This window comes from Corvus moneduloides, chromosome 7, assembly GCF_009650955.1.
Source record: "Corvus moneduloides isolate bCorMon1 chromosome 7, bCorMon1.pri, whole genome shotgun sequence".
NCBI classification, from domain to species: Eukaryota; Metazoa; Chordata; class Aves; order Passeriformes; family Corvidae; genus Corvus; species Corvus moneduloides.
In genome coordinates, this window is record NC_045482.1 from 22,255,972 (window position 1) to 22,276,392 (window position 20,421).

The 20,421-nt window shown below is 36.1% G+C and overlaps 1 protein-coding gene and 1 long non-coding RNA gene across 5 annotated transcripts in view; one reads left to right on the forward strand and one right to left on the reverse strand.

Moving 5' to 3' along the window:
• KCNH7 (potassium voltage-gated channel subfamily H member 7) overlaps window positions 1–20,421 on the forward strand; it is a 225,030-nt gene that overhangs the window by 185,730 nt on the left and 18,879 nt on the right. For 3 of the 4 annotated variants that reach the window (XM_032114039.1, XM_032114041.1, XM_032114040.1), the window contains 3 exons: window positions 8,653–8,907; window positions 12,331–12,536; window positions 15,240–15,339. In XM_032114039.1, coding sequence (XP_031969930.1) covers window positions 8,653–8,907; window positions 12,331–12,536; window positions 15,240–15,339 — 561 coding nt within the window. The remainder of the gene's footprint in view (window positions 1–8,652; window positions 8,908–12,330; window positions 12,537–15,239; window positions 15,340–20,421) is intronic. The other variant, XM_032114038.1, reaches the window with a different exon arrangement.
• The window catches only part of LOC116446347, a 39,845-nt gene continuing 25,318 nt past the window's right edge, over window positions 5,895–20,421 (reverse strand). The window contains exons 2-4 of the long non-coding RNA XR_004241146.1: window positions 19,956–20,183; window positions 9,222–9,344; window positions 5,895–7,905 (exon numbers count right to left, since the gene is read on the reverse strand). This is a non-coding gene — a long non-coding RNA (uncharacterized LOC116446347). The remainder of the gene's footprint in view (window positions 7,906–9,221; window positions 9,345–19,955; window positions 20,184–20,421) is intronic.

A 20,421-nucleotide genomic window follows, 5' to 3' on the forward strand; every position in this document is an offset into this window, starting at 1 on the left:
ATTGGTGTACTGAAATTAGTCTTGGATTTGTCTTTAATGTGAAATAACAATTAAATGGATTAAATAGCCCATATTCTGCAATATGATTGTGAGGCAGTATGGAGGATTTGTTTTAAATAAAGTGTGGAAAAACCCTCAAGTTTAATATCTTGTTTTGTTGTATTTTATTCCTTATTCTGTTCACAAGTTCTATCCCTCAAGTTTTATATCAATCACTTAATTTCCTTTAAAACTGAGTTTGAATGTATTACACTTAGTACAAGGATAATATGAGAATTGTGTGATTTACGTTGTACTTATGAAAGATTTATCTCTTTCCTGTCTGCTTCACACCTAAATACATGGAATAACACCACCCACTGGTAAGAGCAGGAGGTATTTATATCAAATTTAATTCCAGTATAAAGTGTGGAGAATATCCATGTTATCTGTTGGGTTTAGAGCTTGTTCAGTGCTTTCTAATTTTAATTGTAACTTTTTGCATGATGAAGGGGTAGATAGCAAAGGGAAATAATCAAAGTAGAATCAGATGTGGGGCAAAATGGTTACTAAAACTTAGACATTAAAAAATGCTAATCTAACCATGTTTATTAATCACTGTTTTACCCCACAACTCAAGTCATGCTTCTCTGCCCAAAAAAGGTCATGTGCATATTGGTTTGCATTAGATAGTTGCTCTGTAGGAATGTCACTGACAAAGTTGCCATGCTGCTGATCATTCTGCATTTTCCTTTGTGTGAATGCTCTTAGTTTAAACCATATATGCATGTTAACACACGCACCAATGAAGTTTTCTTGGCTATTAGCCATGTGCATATGAGTTGGACTTGCATGTGTTTTTTACTTAATTTTGCATGAAATATTTGCATTTACAAAACAAAGGACTAATATTGTCCTCAGACAAATGTGTTTGATTTCCTGCCCATGTTTACTTGGAGTTTTTGCAAATTCTGAAGGCAGAATTTCATCCAATTTTTTTTCATTTCATGACTGAAAGCTGAAAAAAATTCAAAAATGAAGTCCTCTTTTTCCGTTGAAATATGAAATGCATAATAATTTACATATTTTTTATATATATATATATGTACATGCAACATATACACACACATACTCACATATATATATATATAAAAATAACATTGGAGAATATATTTCAAAAGATGTTTTAAATTATCCTCAGTAATATATTTAAGAACCCAGGTAAAGTGGAAAATAAAAAATGTTAAAAAGCCATTAAACAGAAACCCTTTTAGTCTCAGGAGTAATAGTGCACTAAGACTAAACTTGATTTTCTAAACAAAATTCTACACCTTAGATTGCAAACTGGAAATAGAATTTCATGCTTATTTGAAATGGTTAAACATAAAATTAGCTTTAAAGACCTGCAGGTGAAATATGCTGAGACCTTGTTTATTTGTTCATTTGCTCCCTTCTGCTCTATTTCTACATCTTTTTGATTATATTCCATTACATAATGTATTTTGGTTAAAAACAGTTCCACATAATTATGCATGGACTGGATAAACAGGATTTTGGATTTATTATAATCTGGATAAAAATCTTGAGTCTACAGAATAAGCATAATTTAAATCATGTCCCCGTGATATACACTGGCAAAGTCAAATTACAAAAAAAGTATTTACAATGCATATTGCTTCATGAAAGATGTCACCAGTCCCAAAGATTCAAATTCTTATAATATTTTTTTAACTATCCTGTTCTGTTTTTCCTAAACTCTTTTTGCCTTCTTTTTCCTCTTTCATTCCCATATTATCAGTCCAGCACTGATAATAGCATGCCTATGATGCTTACCCTAAAAAGATTAGTTATATAGTATTTGAAGTGGTTTTTTAAGTTATGCATGTATATTTTACAATCCTGTCCCACCCCTTCTTTCCATGGATCTTCTGTGCATCTGAGTAGCTTTATTGGTTTATTTTACATTTGAAAAGAGTTCAAAGAACTAAGTGGGACAAGCTGAAAAGTATTTAGCCCAATGTGAACATTAATTAAAACTTTGGATCTGGGACAGATATCTTTTTGTTTTGGGTTTTGCCCAATATCATGAAAGGAGAGAGCAAGTCATAATTTTTGTAAATAAATGTACAATTTCTCCTGCAAGCATCCAAGCAATGATTAATTTTAGAATTGTGATAACTGTCTTGGCCACTGTGATCATGCAAGTACAGTAGAGCACACACCTATCTTAAACCAGGAATTCTACTGTAGTAAATAAAGGGCAGGTTCACTATTGCCTTGTTAAGGCTTCTTTTGTAAGAAATTGGCCACTGATACCTGGTTGACATCGCCAGTGCCACTAATATATTTGAAGCAGAGGATTACAAAAGTAAGGTAAAATTTAAAAAACAGCAAGGAGAAATTCTTTGTACCATCAAAAGCCTAATGCAAATTAGATGTGTTTGGAACAAAACCTAGCAGTAAATTCTTAAACAGAGGGAATATGTCATCATGTTGGAAATTCTGTTTGTCTATTTGTCAAAACAGAAATCGTGATATATAAACCAGACAGGAAGTACCTTGTGATTAGCTGTAAACCTGTTCTTTCATTTTCTGTAACAAGACCACTTAAAAAATGTGATTGTCTACATTGAATTGAGTTATAGAAAAGAAGACCTCATAGAAAAGAATGTTTTCAAGAATGTCAATCTATTGCTAAATGATCCTTTATCAGTTTCTCACTGCATTGTCATCTAAAATCTCAAAAACAAGAGCAATTAATTTTTCAACTATCATATTTTTTGAAAAATATGATCTGGTCAATCTTCAACTTCTACAGACTTAAAACTTTTCTGTTGGTAAGGGAGTCAACAATTGAACAAACTGAAATAATTTTCTGTCTTCCTTGTTCAGCAGTGTATCATATCTCAGAGATCACTTTTCATATGTACTCAGAAACTGTAATAAGATTATAGAAGAATGGTCCACTGCAGTTTCACTAATTTCAGCATAAAGGTGTCACACATCTGTGTTGTGGCAATGACTGAAAACAAAAGATCCTATTCTTGATAAGGCTTCAATCTCACTGAAAGGTGAATTAGCTCATTATCACATACTGCTGTTCTTTTCTCTCAGCTGTTATAATATACTGAACATTAAAAAAAAATCATTCTGTATGAAGAAGAGGATTTTTCTTAAACAAACTTTCTATGTGGAGCCCAAGAGCTTCTGGAGCAGAATTATTGCCACCTGTGACCTTGTTCTTTCTTTCCTAATCAGAGGAAAGAGCTACTGCAGGACAGAGTTCCTAATTCAAAATCTAAGCAGCACAATTTGTGCAGCTAAAGAGTCTCAAGTTAGCCTTAAAATTATGTGGCTAGTAGAAAGGTGAAAATTAAATACATAGGTTATTTCACCAAATATATGAATTAATATTAATTAATTTCACTGATTCTTACCAAAGACAAAAGGTTAATTTTTAATATAAAGTTCAAATTTTATTATTCAAATATTTTGACAACTTTATTCGGCACTTAATGATGCCAATGTCAACATAGCCTGAGATCTCTCTTACGCAGGTGAGAACCAGATACTACATATGTGTGGTCATGACACAAAGTGAATTTATTTCTGCCTCTTTGTACCTTCAGCTGCTCAATCTTTTGCTGCATTAATTTTTTGCATGGATCAGTTTCTCAAACCATTTCATGAGGAGGGATCAAGACAAGGCAGGAATAAACAGATAATGTGGAGAAGGACCAGAATCCTCTTTCAGTTTATGCCATATTAAATTCTCAGATGAACTTGGCAGTCTCCCTTTATCTTTCCCTCTATATGCTGGGCACCTGCCACTCATAAACAAGTCTGACTGATTCTAGGACAAGAAAGCCTCAGTCACTAGTGTCTTGGGGTGACCTTATGATGTGTATCCCATATCGCTGCCTATGCCCAGAAATTAATTATTGGCCTTTCTATGCCTCTGAACTGAGCCTGAGAGGGGGAAGAAAAAACTGAGCAAAACTTTCTCAAAGCAGTTTGAAACTTGTTCAAGGTCACATAAAGATAGCAGGTTTTTTTTTTCAGCTGGGGCAGGGGGGAGCGAGGAAGCACCCGGCTGGCAGCTTTTCCAGTCAGCTTTTGGCCAGTTTTTTTGCAGTTCCTTGTTCTCTGGAGAGAGGCTGAGAGCTGAACTTTTCCTTCTCTGGAATTTCGGATTTTCTCCCTTTTCTACTGGACTGCCTGATTGCTGTAACATCAGAGCACATCGGGAGGACTTTTCACCGGGCGCGGAGGGCCTGGCCCCGGCCCAAGCCCCAGCTCCGAGGAGACCAAAGGGAGGACTCGAACACTTTCTCAGGTTTTTCCTCTACAGCGAAAGATTTTACCATTTAACATTATTTTCCTTTCCCGTGTGCTTGTTAAATAAATAGTTTTATCTTCTTCACTTTCCTTCGAGGAAAATTTATTTTTTTCCCGAACCTGGTGGGGGGGAGGGGTGGTTGTGCCTTCTCTCAGAGTATATATATATTTCTAAATTTGGCCAAACCGGAACAACTAGTTTCAACATACCCCAAACACAGCAAAACACACAAGAGCCCTCTTGTGCTTTCTTCAACTGCTGCTTGGTATTTAATGATCCCACCTATTTTTCAACTGAGAAACTCACAACAGAAGATTAAATGCAGAATTAAAGGAGTATCTTTGATTGTAAGGCTGCAAACAGTCATCTCTCATACTAGGAAAGGCTGAGAGAGCTGGGACTGTTCAGCCAGATGGGAGAAATAAAGGCTTACAGAGGATCTCATCAATGTGAATACCTGAAGGGAGGGTGTAAAGAAGGTGGAACAAGTTTTCAGTGGTGCCCAGTGACAGGGCCAGAGGTAATGGGCATATACTGAAACTGGAGGCTTCGTCCAAACACCAGGAAGCACATTTTTACTGTGAGGATAACAGCACTGGTAGAAGTTGCCCAGAGAGGCTGTGGCACCTCTGTCCTCAGAGATATTTGAAAGCCATCTGGACATTGCCCCGGCTACCAGCTCTAGGTAGACCTCCTTGAGCAGGGAGGATGGACCTTCCAACAAGATGATCTTTCCAACAAGAAGTCCTTTCCCACCTCAATCATTCTGTGGTTTTGTTGGTATGGAAAGCGGTATTTCCATGTTTAATGAAAATTATTGTAGCTAATATCTTCATTTACTTCAGTTTATATACTTTCTAAATATCTTCTGTGGGACATATGTCAATACCTTTTCCAGAACTAAGGATAGAAAATCTAAAAATTGTCATGAATTTTATTATTTATCCAAAAACCCCAAGGTTATCTTTGCCCCAAACAGTTGCTTGTTGCCTGAGATTAAGGCACAAAGATGTGTCCAAGTCTGTTGTCAAAAATGTAGCTGATGCATGTGTGAGTGATACCTTACTGTCATCTTGAGAAAAGAAGTTAATGAAGCTGGATTCCCTCTCCTCATACAAAAGATCACGTTCTTCAAGGCAGTATGAATCATGCATGTCCTGACTATCCTCACGAATCCTCAATCACTTATTCCATGTAAAATGTTTTACATCTGTCTGGATGAATATCCTCCTCTGTAAGCAGGCCAATGTTATTTGACGTGGAGTAAGTTTTATTCCAGACAGGAAGAGATAACTGAACTTGGACTTGATAACTACCAATGAGAGACAACTGGAGCCTGTGGTCACAGCATCCTAACTGATTTTATTTTACTTTACTTTTTCTTTTTTAAGGGGGGAGAGCTAAAGCTGATTTTATGCCTTGTTACATGTTTTTTTAAAAATATCTATATGTATTTCTTGAATTATGCATGAGTTCTGATTCCAAACATTATTCTAACCATGAGAATCCAAGATTTTTCTCACCAGGGCCCCATGGAATCACAGCTGAGGAAATACTGTGTATAACAATAGAAACATGTTGGAAAAGAATGGAACAATTGAAACTAAAATCTGTATTAAAATTATTTATTAGTTTTGGATTTTCCATTGATAATAATGTTATTAAAGAGCAATTATAGTTTTATAATTTTCAATTATTTATTTTGAAGACTGCATGGATGATTTTCTAATATTTAGTATAGGCAGTGTGGGTACAAATTTGATGTTGATGTTGATTCTCACATTATAATAACATAATTTTCAATGCAATTTCATAATGAAAATCAGAATATGAGAATAAATGTAACAAATAGTTGGAGGTTTGGGTTGGCAAAATGTTGTCTGTATTGCACAGCATAAAAATTAGTTTGGAAACATCAAATTCTGTATTGTGTCAGCTACTGGACTTAGATTTAATACCTCACTACACACAATGTGTGCAATATGGTAAGCTCTTTTTAGCAATGTAGGTTTTGCCAATGTTTTAACAAATTTTTCTTCAAATCAGCTTCTTTCTTGAATTTCTAAGCGTGTATTAATGGAGTAATCTCCAAACTCCATTGGAAACAAATGCTATTTAGTCTTCTTTCTGGGCATTTTAAAATTGTGATATTAAAGAGTAGATGTCTTTCCTCTCTGATGTATGAAACTATTTTAGAGTGTAAGCTCCATGGAGCAGGGACTTTTTAATCACAGGTGCTTAAAAAGAGCCTGGTATCTGTCAGATGTTATTGGCATATAAATAATTATTAACTAATATGAAATGATTTTATAACAGTTTCACGATAAGTATAAATTAATTATAAAAATAATTGTTTCTATAAAGGAATATCCAAAGTATCTTCAGAAATATAAACCAACACAAATGGTCTGCATGGGTTTTGCTTAATGGTAAAATACAATCCCTTGATAAATCAGATAAACAGCTGATGTGAAAAATTAAAACAATTTATTCTAAGTATATTCTAAGTGCTCATGACTTCCTAAAAATTCAAATACACTTTTCTTGTAAGAACTTCTGAATTCAAAATACATTTCCTATTTCACATCCTATAAAAATGGAGCTCTTCTAAATTGTGTTTAGATAGATGCATAGCAAACAAATTAATTCAAAATAGGTCTTTTATACTCACATGACTAGAGAACAATTTCAAAATAAACACAATTTTTCTCCACCTGTATCATTTGGTAAACATATTTGTTTCTCAGTTTTTCACTATCATTCAGTAAATAAGTTACTACAATCTACAGCCTTTTTATTTCAATATAATTGCATTAAACTAAAGAGCATAATTGGATACTAAGCTATTTCTAGTGGTGTGATAGGTACTGAAAACAGAGTGACACCACAGAAGCTTTTCATTTATCATATTTTCTTTTGCTCAGTGTTGTTGAATGCTGGCATTTTCTGAGGATGTATAAATTTCATGTGGTAATGTCCTAAGGCTCAAAAATTGTTGTATACATGTGTATTAAAACATTGTTTGTTATTTCACAGCATTGATTTCCATTAACAATCATAGAAATATTTCCACTCTGTTTAAGGTTCTAGTATCTCATTTTTAAAACATAGCTTGGCTTGTGTGGACAGAAGCCTCATATCAGAATTGGGTTCATCTTCACTAGCAAGGGATTTGAGTTGTGAATATATTTCTGCAAAGTGAGTGAGTGCCTAGACTTTTTTGTGCTGAAGTACAAATTAATACAGCAACAAGTGAATGCATTTTGGATATGTGTTTTCTCTGCAGAAATGTTTACATGTTTATAGAAAAAACAGTGCAGAAGATAAGCGAGGACGAAATAATAGACTGGTCAAATAAAAAGACACATCCTGTTCACATATTCATAAGGCTTGTAGCATCAGTACATATTTTGCCTTTAGTAATATGCAACAGTTGTAGCTGTCCCCAGGGAAAGCATATGACCCAACCACATCACTGACAGCAGATAACAGGACATAACAAAGAAAGGTGGTGTGTCATAATGTGTCAGCAGGCAGAGTCACTCACAGTATTCCCATGAAGTCAGTAGCAGAAATGTTTGTAGATTCTAAAAGAATCAGAGGTATATTATCCTAGGCAATTTAGAAAAGCTTACACGTAATGACCACATTGTAAATAGCTCCCTTCTTTCCTTCTAAACAAAATTAACATGTTGCCATGGTACCCAAGAGGAATCCCATGATTCTACTTCAGGCAAACTCCTGTTGTTCTGGTAAGAGATGAGCAAGGACCACAGCAAGTAGCCCTGTAGTTTGCTGAACTAATCATCTGCCTATGTACATCTGCATAACATTGTTGTTTCAATAGCTCATGTTGCTTTTTCTGATAAAAATCAAAGACCTACACTTGCAAGCAGAATATATTTATTGTGAAAATGTCATGTTTATTTCAGCAAAAACCTCTCTTATAATAAATGTAGTACTTTGACAATAGATAAAAAGGATATAGATATATCAGTCCAAATAGGTGAAATTCAGTCGAGATTCTCCCTTTAGCTGTCTTACTTGTTATTTTATTGCAGTATAGTCATTCATATACCCTGATACCATTTCTTGCAATGAAAGAAATCTTAATAGCATATTTTGTAACTACTATATAGATTAGTATTTATATGAGTGCTCACATTGTAAAAGCTTTGCAATATAGATTATACTATGCATTTGTTGAATTTTAACAATCCTACAGCTCTTAGAGCCACATAGGTCACTTCTTTCTCTTTGTCCAGGAAAAAAAAATAAAAATTATAAAAAGAACTTTCATAGCATTAGCATGAAATCCTTATGCTTGTCTTTCCAGGTCCTGAAGGGGTTTCCAGAATGCTTACAAGCTGACATTTGTTTGCACCTCAACCAAAATTTGCTTCAGAATTGCAAAGCTTTCCGGGGGGCCAGTAAAGGCTGTCTTCGAGCTTTGGCTATGAAATTTAAGACAACACATGCACCTCCTGGAGACACTTTAGTGCACTGTGGAGATGTTCTCACTGCTCTTTATTTTGTGTCAAGAGGCTCCATTGAAATCCTTAAGAGTGACATTGTTGTAGCCATTCTTGGTAAGTACATTATTACAAGGCATATTAAAAGAGTACGATTTTCAAAAGAAATATTTATTGTTGTTCCTGGGACAGGAAATTTGTAAATGTTTTACTCACTATTATTTGAAATCAAGTAAAAAAATAATTTAAGAAGAAAAGTCTACATTACTGTAATAATTCATGAGCACCAAAGAGCCCACTTCTTTGGATTTCTAAAGATTTATCTTTAGTCACATTAATTCCTAGGTAAAAGGCAAGCTGCAAGTTGAGGCAAGCAGATATCCAGTTATTCCAGTTCTGATTATGTTGTAAGATCAAAAGTCAAGACCCACCTGTTTTTTAACAGTGATGAAGGTATTGAGACACGTAGACTCCCCTATTTGCTAACTGGAGCAATCTACTCTGGGCGTTCAAAACGTCTCGTAGAGGTTTTCAGAAATATCTGTTTCTGCCCACTGGGCATAAAGGAAAAGAAGAGAATAACATTAATCTGATCTAGATGTAGGAACACCGGTGTTTCCCCTATGTTTCTTATTAACACATTCTTGTTTGTATAGCATGAGAGTTACTTGTTTTCTTTCCTAACAAAGTTGGCTCAGGACAATGCTCAGTTCAGCTGGGAGCTCACCTGCAACTGGGCATAGCTCTTATGTGAAACCAGTAAGACTTCATTAGCTATAGCAATATTAAAAGTAAAATAACTAAAACCTTACCTAAACTTGACTACAGATTTTTTTTCTCCAATTTTATATTAGGTAATATAAATGGAAAGAATAATTGAATAGATGAGTAAGGATTTTGCTGTACAGAAGCCTATACCAGCTGTAATATCATCCGTATGTTGTCTTTCTGTTAATTGGCCACTGCAGGAACTTACAGTCTGAAAAGTAGCTGAAGCAAGAGGTGGACTGGGGGCAGTAGGTTGCTATTAACCCACTTTTGACTGATTATTCTGTTTGTACTTTGCAGGGTGGATATGTGAGCAGAACAAAGGTGTGCCTAAAGCAATCCTTCCCTAGGTTTAGATAGTGTTATCAAGATAATTCATCATGTCATGCTGTTGCATCTCATCAGCTGGGCCAGCTTTAGGCACAAGCAAAGTAGGGAGCATGCAAGTATAACACTGTGAGGTTTTTACTTAACTGTGTAAGAGTCTTTCCCTGATTATGAGCAGTGTGGTTCATCAAGGAATTAATCTCTCACATCAAAACCATGTAAATTTCTGTACTATTTCTGTTGCACTTGCAATCAAGACAAACTGACAATTTTATGGATTCATCAATTCCTTCCTGGGCCAAAGATGCAGACTGGTCAAGTTTTTCATATTATGCACATCAGATCCCTGTGCTCTCACACTGCAGCAGAAACCCAGGTATTTGCAGGGCCATGCTACTGTATCTCTTCTGGCCTATAGCTGTTCACACCAGGGACTGCAGTTTGGAGCCTCACTCTCCCAGGAATGGTAGGTCAGACATAAGGACAGGCGTGCACAACTGCATCCAGAAGAAACTGAGCCCACATCTGTTGCATGATCCATGAGGCAGGAATCTGCCCATACCTGGCTCCAGTGAATGAGTCTGTGGTATCTTGAAGAATGTGCAGAAAAAGGATAGATGATTCAAAGGAAAATTACTCTGCATTGAAATCACTCAGAAACCTAACAAAGTTTATCAATACTTAGTCAAATATTTTTAGTTAATTCCTCTTTCTGAAAAACCCACACACAAAAATGGACATAAAAAACACTCAGTGCTTTGTGCTCTGGACAACAGAGTATTCCAACAGAGGTAGCATGGATGAAATTTTCACCCTTAACAAGTATTGCAACATCATCAAAGAAATCAAAGTGTTCTGAGAAATGTTGTGTCTCTCCACCAGTTTTCTTCAAATCATCAGCACTGTCTGATGTGGATGAGTTAAGTTTCTTTAATACTGATCTGGCAACAGTAATTCTGCATCAAATCCTTAGAAAACACAATGTCTCTGAAATCTACTGTTTCAGCTTTGCAGACAAGATATAAAACTACTACAACCATGTCAATACGCTCATTACACAGGTTTTATATGCCTTGAATAGGGACCTCTGATTTCATAAACATTTAGGACAGAAGGACTATATTGGCAAACCCCTGTTACATTACTGACTCCTGTTACATTTCCTATCTTTGACTGTTACGTCTAATGAACTGTGTTTGATGAAATAAAAACAAGAGGTTTTGCTCTGAAGATATGAAGAGATGAAAAAAGGATCACTTTTGTTGGCAGTTTATTTCCATAGTTAATCACCTTTACTGTTAAAAATGTGTGCTTATTTCCAGTACAAAATTATCTTGCTTCAATTTCTTTCCATTGGCTCTTCCTATGCATTCCTTCTCATATTCCAGAGGCATTGAATCCCAAATAATTTTTCCTCTCTAAAGAATATATGCAATATAATCAGGTTATCTCTTAATCTTCCCATGTTCCTTAAGACCCTCACTGTAAATCAGGTCTTAAATTATTTTTTGTATTTTTTAGCTGTAGTTTTCAGCTTCCTTTTTAGAAAATGGAGAAACCAGACCTACTCTTAGTAACCTAATTTGAAAGGCACAAATGTTTAACAGAGTCAAAAAATCACCACTGTATTCTTTTTTACCAATCTGCTGCTTCTCCCATGCTATGATCACTATTCTTTTCCGCAAGTGTTTTCTTAGTTCCTCCCCAAACCCCATTTTGCAGGTAACCCTGAAACCCTTAGTTTAGAGCATATTTTCACTGGTTTACAGGTGCAGCTGCTCTGCATTGGTGAAGGTTAGGTGCAGTTTGGCAAAAATGAGCAATTAAATAGAGATGACAATCCTAACAAACACCTATTGCAAATGTGTCAACATTGATTGGAAGAACTGTAATGGTATCAAAACAGACGTGTTTAAGGGGCTTATTCAAAAGAACGCCTGCATCTTAGATGTTTTGCATTCCCTCCAAAAAATATAAAAATGAAGTAATTTTCTACTAAAATATATTTCAAGTATGGTTGGTTTCTTCATGTAATTCTTAACAAAATGATTATTACAGGCCAGACAAATGCTGTACTGGACTGAACAATAGAAATTGCATCTTTGTGCTCATAACAATATGATTGAAATCACCAAATAATGCTTTTAGAAGAAAGGACAAAGGAACCTGCACAAGTCATGTTGTTTTGATGAAACTGAAGAAAAATTGTGATGAAACTTTCACTTAGTCCAGTTATATGCCTATGTATTTTCATTGATCTTAATAATTTCACTTTTAATACTTAATAATACTGCTTCCTCTTTATATATGTGCAATGGTGATTTGGTTGTATCACTTCATGTAAAATCAAGTATTCTATGCCACTATCATAAAGAAATACATCATTCAATTTAATGGCTTATTCATGTTGAAAATAATAATCTTTGTTTAATTTTCTTTCTGCAGGGAAAAATGATATTTTTGGAGAGATGGTACATCTTTATGCAAAACCAGGAAAGTCAAATGCAGATGTAAGAGCTTTAACTTACTGTGACTTACATAAGATCCAGAGAGAAGATCTACTAGAAGTTTTGGATATGTACCCTGAATTTTCTGATCTCTTCCTCACCAATCTAGAACTAACTTTTAATCTGAGAGATGAAACTGCAAAGGTACATACAATAAGTGATTTTTCTTTCTTAATATTGGGCCAAATCTGTCCCACAGTAACAAAACTTGAAAACAGCATTTGAAAAACCAGGGTTAACAAAATGAAAAGCTAAAATCCTGAGGCCAAATCCTATATTAAAAAAATATATTCACCTGATTGCTTCTACTGAAGTCAGTTAAACTCAGCAGAAGTCAATGAAATTATTCAGATGATGTTAATCTAACAGGATTTGGTTCTATATTTAAATAGTATTAAGGCTTCGCCCAGAGGGATTTTGTTAAAGCCATGGAAAATATGTTTTTTTTCAGATGACTATAGCCTAGGTCACCACAAGGGGAACTTTTGACACTAAATGTAATTGTACATCCATAAAATAAGGATAAATCAGATTATCCAGATTCATTCTGTGTCTAGCAATAGAAAATATTTAATTGCCTTTCAAATACCAATTGTTAATTCCCTTATCTTGGCATGCACTCTACCTCCTAGGAGACTAAAAACTTACAAGGGACTTTTCAACTTTCACTCAGTCTTCAGATTTGCAGGCATTTCTTGGTCTCTTGTTCCCACAGTGACTGTCCTAAGTGTCCCCTTTTGCACAAATTACATCTTCAGGAAGGTCAAAATACCACCAGTGTTTCCTCATTTCAGACTGACAGGGTTAGTCTGACTGGGAAAGAAAGTGGATGTTTGGCCAGAAGGGGAGCAGGGAAATTCTCTTGCCCAGCTCATGCTGCTGAGGCTAAAATCTTCCCCAGAAGATTGCAGGTCCACTAGCTCTGGCCACAAGCCAGGGACTACACTGCCCACAGAATGACTGGTTTACATTTAATTATTTCTGAGATACTGCTGTTTTGTGGCTTCTGACTACACTTTAAAGAACAACAGAGCTTCAGTGAGAAGGAACTAACATAATTTAGCCTCAAAGGCCTTCTAAGAAAAAAAGAGAAAAAGAACACTAAGTTTTGGGCTGTAAATCATAGAGAAATCTTTGCTAATCATATGTGGATCTTTTTTTAAAAATTATAACGAATAAAACTTCTGACAAGAAATGTCACTTCTTTATATTATGAGCCTTTTTAAGTAAAATATCATTCCAAAAATAAAAGACCAATTATATTCTTTTTTTCAGTCATCCTTCTGTATGCATTGTAAAGATCATAATTATTAATTACAGGTGAAATACAACAGAATGAATGTATAGTCTAGTGATAAATTTAAGTTAAAACTGAATGTCCATATGTTTGAAAAATTTCTTGAGGATAATTTCACATTAATGATTTAAGTCTGAGCAATTATTTCTTGCAATTACATTGTCATCAATGTTTTATCATTTTTTTTCCTCAGATCTGAGAAATTATTTTTTTAATCTATCTTCTCTTTTGTGAGAATACAAAGAAATTTCACACTTCTTATTTACCTCAGAAATTTTTCGGTTGTTATTCCTTAGTTTTGTACCAGCCACTGATTAAAAATCACTAGTCTTCCCAGAGACAAGGAAGGCAGGAGAGGCTTCTGAGCTTGCAAAATCACCATTTTTCTCTAGAAATTCCACTTACTTTCCACTGTCTATTGCAAGCCAGAAAATCATCCCCCAAAAGAAGCATTGAGCACATTCTCATCTTCAAAACATCATTCAGGTCTGAATTAGTTATCAGAATAATAGGTGCTTCTGCCTCAACTTCTGCTCTTGCCCTCCTATTTGTGTAAAAGTATAATTTCCTTCCTGCAGTTATTCTACCAATGGGCCACCCCTGAAGCACATTACTTGCCAGGTTTACAATGAAGGGAATAGAGAAAGATGTAAACACTTCCCAGTGCCCCTCTGCCCTTCGCCCACATGCAAATCTGCTTATATGAGTGGTATGGGAAACCTCACTAGCACAGGGAAGGGAAGTAGGCTGAAGCCAATGCCATGGGTATGTCTACAAAGAGCAAAACTGGTGTTATATTTGCTAATTTGTACATTTCTTATTTTTAAGTAAGTAGAAAAAATAAGGGTTAAATGCATCTTGTATCTACTGAAAAAAAAAGCACTGCAATCTTCTTAAGATGGATAGAAATAAACTACATTTTGTTCTGCTACAGAAATAAATATCTGAATGATCTAAATCTGATAAAGAGGTAGGGAGGATCCAGAAAGATAAAATAATGAGAGGTGAAGTGCCTGATGCTTGTCAGTATTGTATTTATTGTAAAATATAACCTTTAAAATTATTGTTTAAATTATTGTAACCTTTATAATCATTACCATGAATTAAGTATAAATATAATTGCAATCAGTCACCACTTCTTGAAATAGTATACATTCTCTGTTAGAGGTAATTTAATTTTTTTCATTAATTTCTCTAAGATTATGTAAACCATATCTGTGCAAGTTCAGAGAAGCTGATAATAATAATGAAAATAATACATGAACACATGTATTTCCATGTAAACTTACTATCAGGATAATTGTATTTCACCATTAGGTGATGACAGTGTTGGTTTTGCTCAATTTGCATAATTTTTTTTAATGTTAGCCTTGGGCAATTCCATTCATTAGCTGCTGATGGAGAGCCTGATGCAGACTGACTTTAATATTGCCTTTTTTAAAGCTTGAACGTGATTAACAGTCAATCACCTATTGCAAATAGGGCAATCACCTGCCCTCTTTACATGGGACTAATCTGTCTTTTTTTTTTTTCATATTTCGTTAATCAAGTCTGACCTCATTATAAGATCACAAACTACCAATGATACGGATGGAGATAACTGCAAACTACGGAGACGGAAATTGTCCTTCCAAAGTGAAATAGAGAAAGGTAATTAACTTCATTTCTTACATTAGACAGCACCACCTCATTATTCCTTGGTTTTTCACTTGATAATGCTGGGTACATTAGGGTCCTGATGTTGGCTGTTACTGGAGCAGCCCTTGAGAATCCAGCTGGGCAACAAAAATACTCTCTGCATCCTATATGCTTATGTATAACTAGAAGATACATGTTTTACCCTTCTATGACTTCACATCTATCAGTGAAGAGCCATTCCATTATTAAGCTACCTTATTGCCTTTGAGGCATGCACATATATATGTATATTATCTCTTAATAACTATTTTCTGAGACATGATGTTTTAAACTGTGTGGAGAACCTAGTCTAGCGGATTATTTTATTTCCCCAGCAAAGTTCGTTGTTGAACTTGATGCTAGGTAGTGTTTCTCCCTGGAATTGAAATATTTTAAAGCTTAAAAATTTTAAATATTTCAGGACACAATAGATTCACCATAGCCCAATTTCGATTCACATGATAATGTGTAAAAGGTTGTTCTGGCAAAAGTTTAGGTAACATTTTATGTGCTTACATTCACATTAGTGGCTTTTGGGAGTAAACCTAATGAAGGAAAATTCATTGAAACCTTAAACCTTTTCACCAATTTTCAGTACTGCTAAATACCAGGAACTGAGGACAGTAGCTATGGTCAGACAGCAACAGTCATGAAGACAGCTAAACTGATACTCATAGGATATTCATGTTTATGTAGGGAAAACACAATTCCTTGAATACCATTACACTTCTATGGTTGAAGGGTTTGTCTGACAAATTACTGTTTCTATTATGCCTGTCTTCCACACTCCACAGTTAAACCTCAGTCCTAAATGCAGCATAATACCAATTTATAGAGAAGCAGAGTGGCTGATAATAAATGGGAACAGTTTAAATATACATAGCAGGAATAATGCTTGATGAAGAGACTCTAATCCAGAGTGTGGCTATTCAGAACAATGACATTCCTGTTCGATCAAAGAAGCATCTTTAGGGCAGGAAGCCAAGACTGACAACAAATCTGTCAGGAAAATGTCCCCATGAAATATTCAATCTGCTCTTCACAAAGAATCTGTTGACAGAGATACTTTGCCTGACTAACCTTCACATTTCTTATGAGAAAACATATGCTGTTACCTAGACAAGATGGAAGTGATCTTTTATGTTGTGCCTGCTGTAGAATTTCAAATAGGCTACTCAGGTGTCAGGGAGGTTCCAAGACCCCTAGGCTTTTATGGTTCTTCCTCAGTCAATTACACTGAACATCCTCTTTGAAATATTTATTTGCATTACTTTTGAAAAAATGTAATTTTTCATAGTTTTTTCTCTGAAAAAAATACTTGGCACCAATGGGGAAGAAGAGACAAGACTGGCAAGCTTCTTAGGCCTGGCAATGATTGTACAGCACCTGGTAATACCTGGGTTAGGCAGAAGTGAAGTACACTGGAAGTCCATCTGAGGAGAAGATAAAATAAGTAAGAGTCCTTTGCCAAGAACTGAGTACACTTTTTGCCCAGTGGCTTCCTGCCCCTCTCTGGTCTCTTTTCAGATTCTCTACATGTTCCCATGGCCGCAGCAGACACCTCATAGTCATAGATCTTCAGTGTCACTTTTCTGTGGCCATTCCTACATCCTCTATGAGGCTGTAGAGTACGAGAGGAACTACTGGCTTGTAAAGTAATATTCTATTGATTTCAACCCTTTATACATAGGAGGGAGTGGCATCTTATTTTGATCCAGCATAGTTAGTCTACAATGATAAATATTTGGGGATGATCCTGCAGAGTTTTTCAGAACTGGAGAACAAAAGACAGAGTTCCTGAACAAACAGCTGGAAAATGCATTTCTGGACAGAGTATGCCAAAAGATAAAAAATATATGTTATATGACAGTCATATTTTGATTTCAGAGCTACAGTTTGAACAGGATAGAGACTCCCATAATTCTTGCTGTTATATTTTGATATTTTATTTTGCAATTATTAGAGGCATGCTTATGAAATGGTCTTCTTTGTGGCATTCTTTACTTTCAGCTGTTGACCTACTAGCATATTATGCAGCTTTAAATTGTATTTTTTCCATCCTTAGTGTGATCATCATGTTTCTCTGTTTTGGAGTGCTAAAAATGGGATTGTGTTATCTCAGCCTTTAGTTCATGCTAGCCTGATTTGGGCCTTGTTGCCATGGCAACTCTTCCTGCATGAGTTTTATCAGGGGTTAAACAAAATCAACACCGCGCTCTGTTATGCATCTGCAGTTAGTACCACTACTTCTTCAATTCCACACAAGACCTTCTCACTCCACATATACATAATTACACCATTTCTATCCTGTGTCAACAAAAACTGATCTTAGCTAGTAAGGAAGGCTAAGAAGAGCTCTGTCATAATGTGATTTTAGAGGCTACAAGACTATTCGAGGGACCAGCTTGTTCTCTGGCTTCTAGAATGGGTTGCAGTATCAGAACAGGTCCTCTGCAAAAATTAATGCACTCACTACATAGCGACTTATACTTGCTCCCATCCTAAAGAAATTCACTGCTTGTCTTTCGGAATAACGGATGGTACTTCTTGCACAGGTGCAGATGCAGACTCAGCCAGTTGCCATAGATGCTTGACAGTCAGCCAAGAAACTCTCTGTGACTACTTAAAATTAGCAGCGTTCCTGCCTGGCAGTTCCAAACAAAGCTCTCAGCTGGGCTGGCAAGTTAGTCTCCTGCTGAAAACTTAGCAACAATGAGCTGTTCCATCTATACTCAGTTGTCATTTTTAGCAGTGCAGAATACAATTCTTTCTTGCCCATTTCTCATTTACTTCTAGCAGTTCTGCGTGAGTTAGCTAATTTCAAGGGAAATACATTCAGGCAAGAACTTTCTTTTGCTCTGCGAGTTCTATTATCCCATGCTGAATAGGGCATTTCTAGAGTTGCTTACATCAATATAAAATCCAATATATGGGTGAAAAATGCAGAGTAAGGAGACTTACTGAAAGGCTGAAAACTTGAGGCTTTGAAAAGATTGTTCTGGAGTTCAAGCATTATCACTTTTGCTAGCATCTTTTTTAACTTTTTTTTAATGTTGGCTTTAAAATCTTAACCTTCTTGGGACTGTTCTGGTGTCAGCTGGCCCAGGAAATTCATAACAAGAAAATATTAGTTCCATGGATGTGACTTTAAATGGTCACAAAACAAAGTCCTCACAGACTCTTGTTACCCTGGGGCTTGCACTTGCCCATGTCAACACAGACTGTAACAATCAAGTGGGATATAAAATACATTTTGCAGTGCTTCATTCTTAAAATATTGTTGACTAGTAAACTCATATATTGCTTAATTTTAATTTGAAGAGTTATGTTTCCTGATCAGACTTTTCAAAAAGTGTCTAGTGATCAAATCTCAGAGTAAGCACAAAAGCCAGAGTTCTAAAGAACTTCTGACACTGTTGGGGCTGCCCGAGGCAGCACAGCATCCAGCTGCAGACGTCCTTGGTGTCAGCTGCAGCAAGCAGGGAAAGCTGGCTCCTTTGCAAGGAGCGAGCCCCAAAGATGATGTAAAAGCGTCGGCGGAGGCAAAGGATGAGAGAGGGGCCTTTTATATGGGTTCCAGCTGGTTTATTGCAGGTGGAGAGTCCAGGGACAAAGACCAGGGACAAGGGAGAACACAGTATTTTATACGGGGGTGGAACAAAGGGAAAAAACCAATGGGGAGCGACTGAGGAGGAGGAGACAACAGAGGAATATCCAATAGGGATAACTTAAGGGAGAGAATTACATGAGTAGACCAATGGGGGCGTCGAAGAAGGGAGAACTTAACAGATCTAATACATAGGCAATTAAGGGAAATGCATAAACATGAGCTTATACATAAAACTAGGTGGAGCTCTCCTAAACCAATAAACTTAAAACATGTAAACTAAGAACCACTAAGCACATGGGAACTCGCTGTAACCAGTGGGTGAGGATTAGACGTTGGTGTTCCGGAGGCTCGTCCAGCAGTCCTCTGAATGCTCTGCTGCAGTGGCCACTGCCACATACACTGCAACAAACTTTTAACTGAATCTTGGTTAGTGTAACTACCTTCAGTGTGCACTGCTTCTAGGTGTTACTCAGCCTAAGAAGCCAAACCATATTAACACAGCTTTATTACACAAAGTATCTAGAGGCCATGTCTGTTGATTTAGATAAAAAAGACAAGGAAACACGTCAGGAACTGATTCTCCTTCTGAAAACTGTAAAGTGGAGCAGTACTAAGAGAATGGGGAAACACCACCTGCGCTGTTCTTTCCCATTCTTGTCCCCTCCCCCAGCTCATTTATCTAAATGCTTACTTTATGAAAAGATGCTCAGCCAAGCACTGTGTCATGTCCCCTGAAGGAAAGTAGGGTAAGAATCTGGAGAAAAATTGAACTGATATTAAGACTTACTTACTTATATTAAGTCTTACTTAACTGTGTTAAACCGTTAGTATTATGCTGATGAAGTTGGCTTGGGCTTAATTAGAAAAGGGTTTCTAATATTCAACCAGAGTGCTAGGTCATTAAATGGCCAGGAAACAGCTAATATGTTGGCAGGCAGCATATGGCTGGAAACAAGACCTCATGTCCCCAAAATCTTACCTTAATCATGAAACCCCTAGCAAAAATGTATCTGGTCATCAGAGAACCCACTAGTGCAGTGTTCCATCTGCTCCTGTTAGTGTTGTTGCTGCTACCACAGCGCCTGGGAGCCACCTCAGGGAGCTTCCACAGAAGAGTCTTATTTCCTGGAGTTACTCCCAAAGAGGCTGTTTCCAAAGGCCAAATCTGATCAAAATGTTGTGGGCAGTCACACATGCCATAGCCATCCTTTGAAAAAAAAAAAAAATAATAATAATAGTACCGTGGTGAAAGCTGAATTCCTTGCAAAAGAGAAGAGAATTCTAAACTTGATAAGAGAACTGTTTTGACCTATGCCCTGAATTCGTTCTGAGGTGCATTGTTATAATTCTTTGTTTCTGATTGTTTTGAAGTATAACATTATTTCCTGAAATATAAAATAAGAATTGTCCTTCTATCATTATTTGATTAGCATTAAAGTTGACAC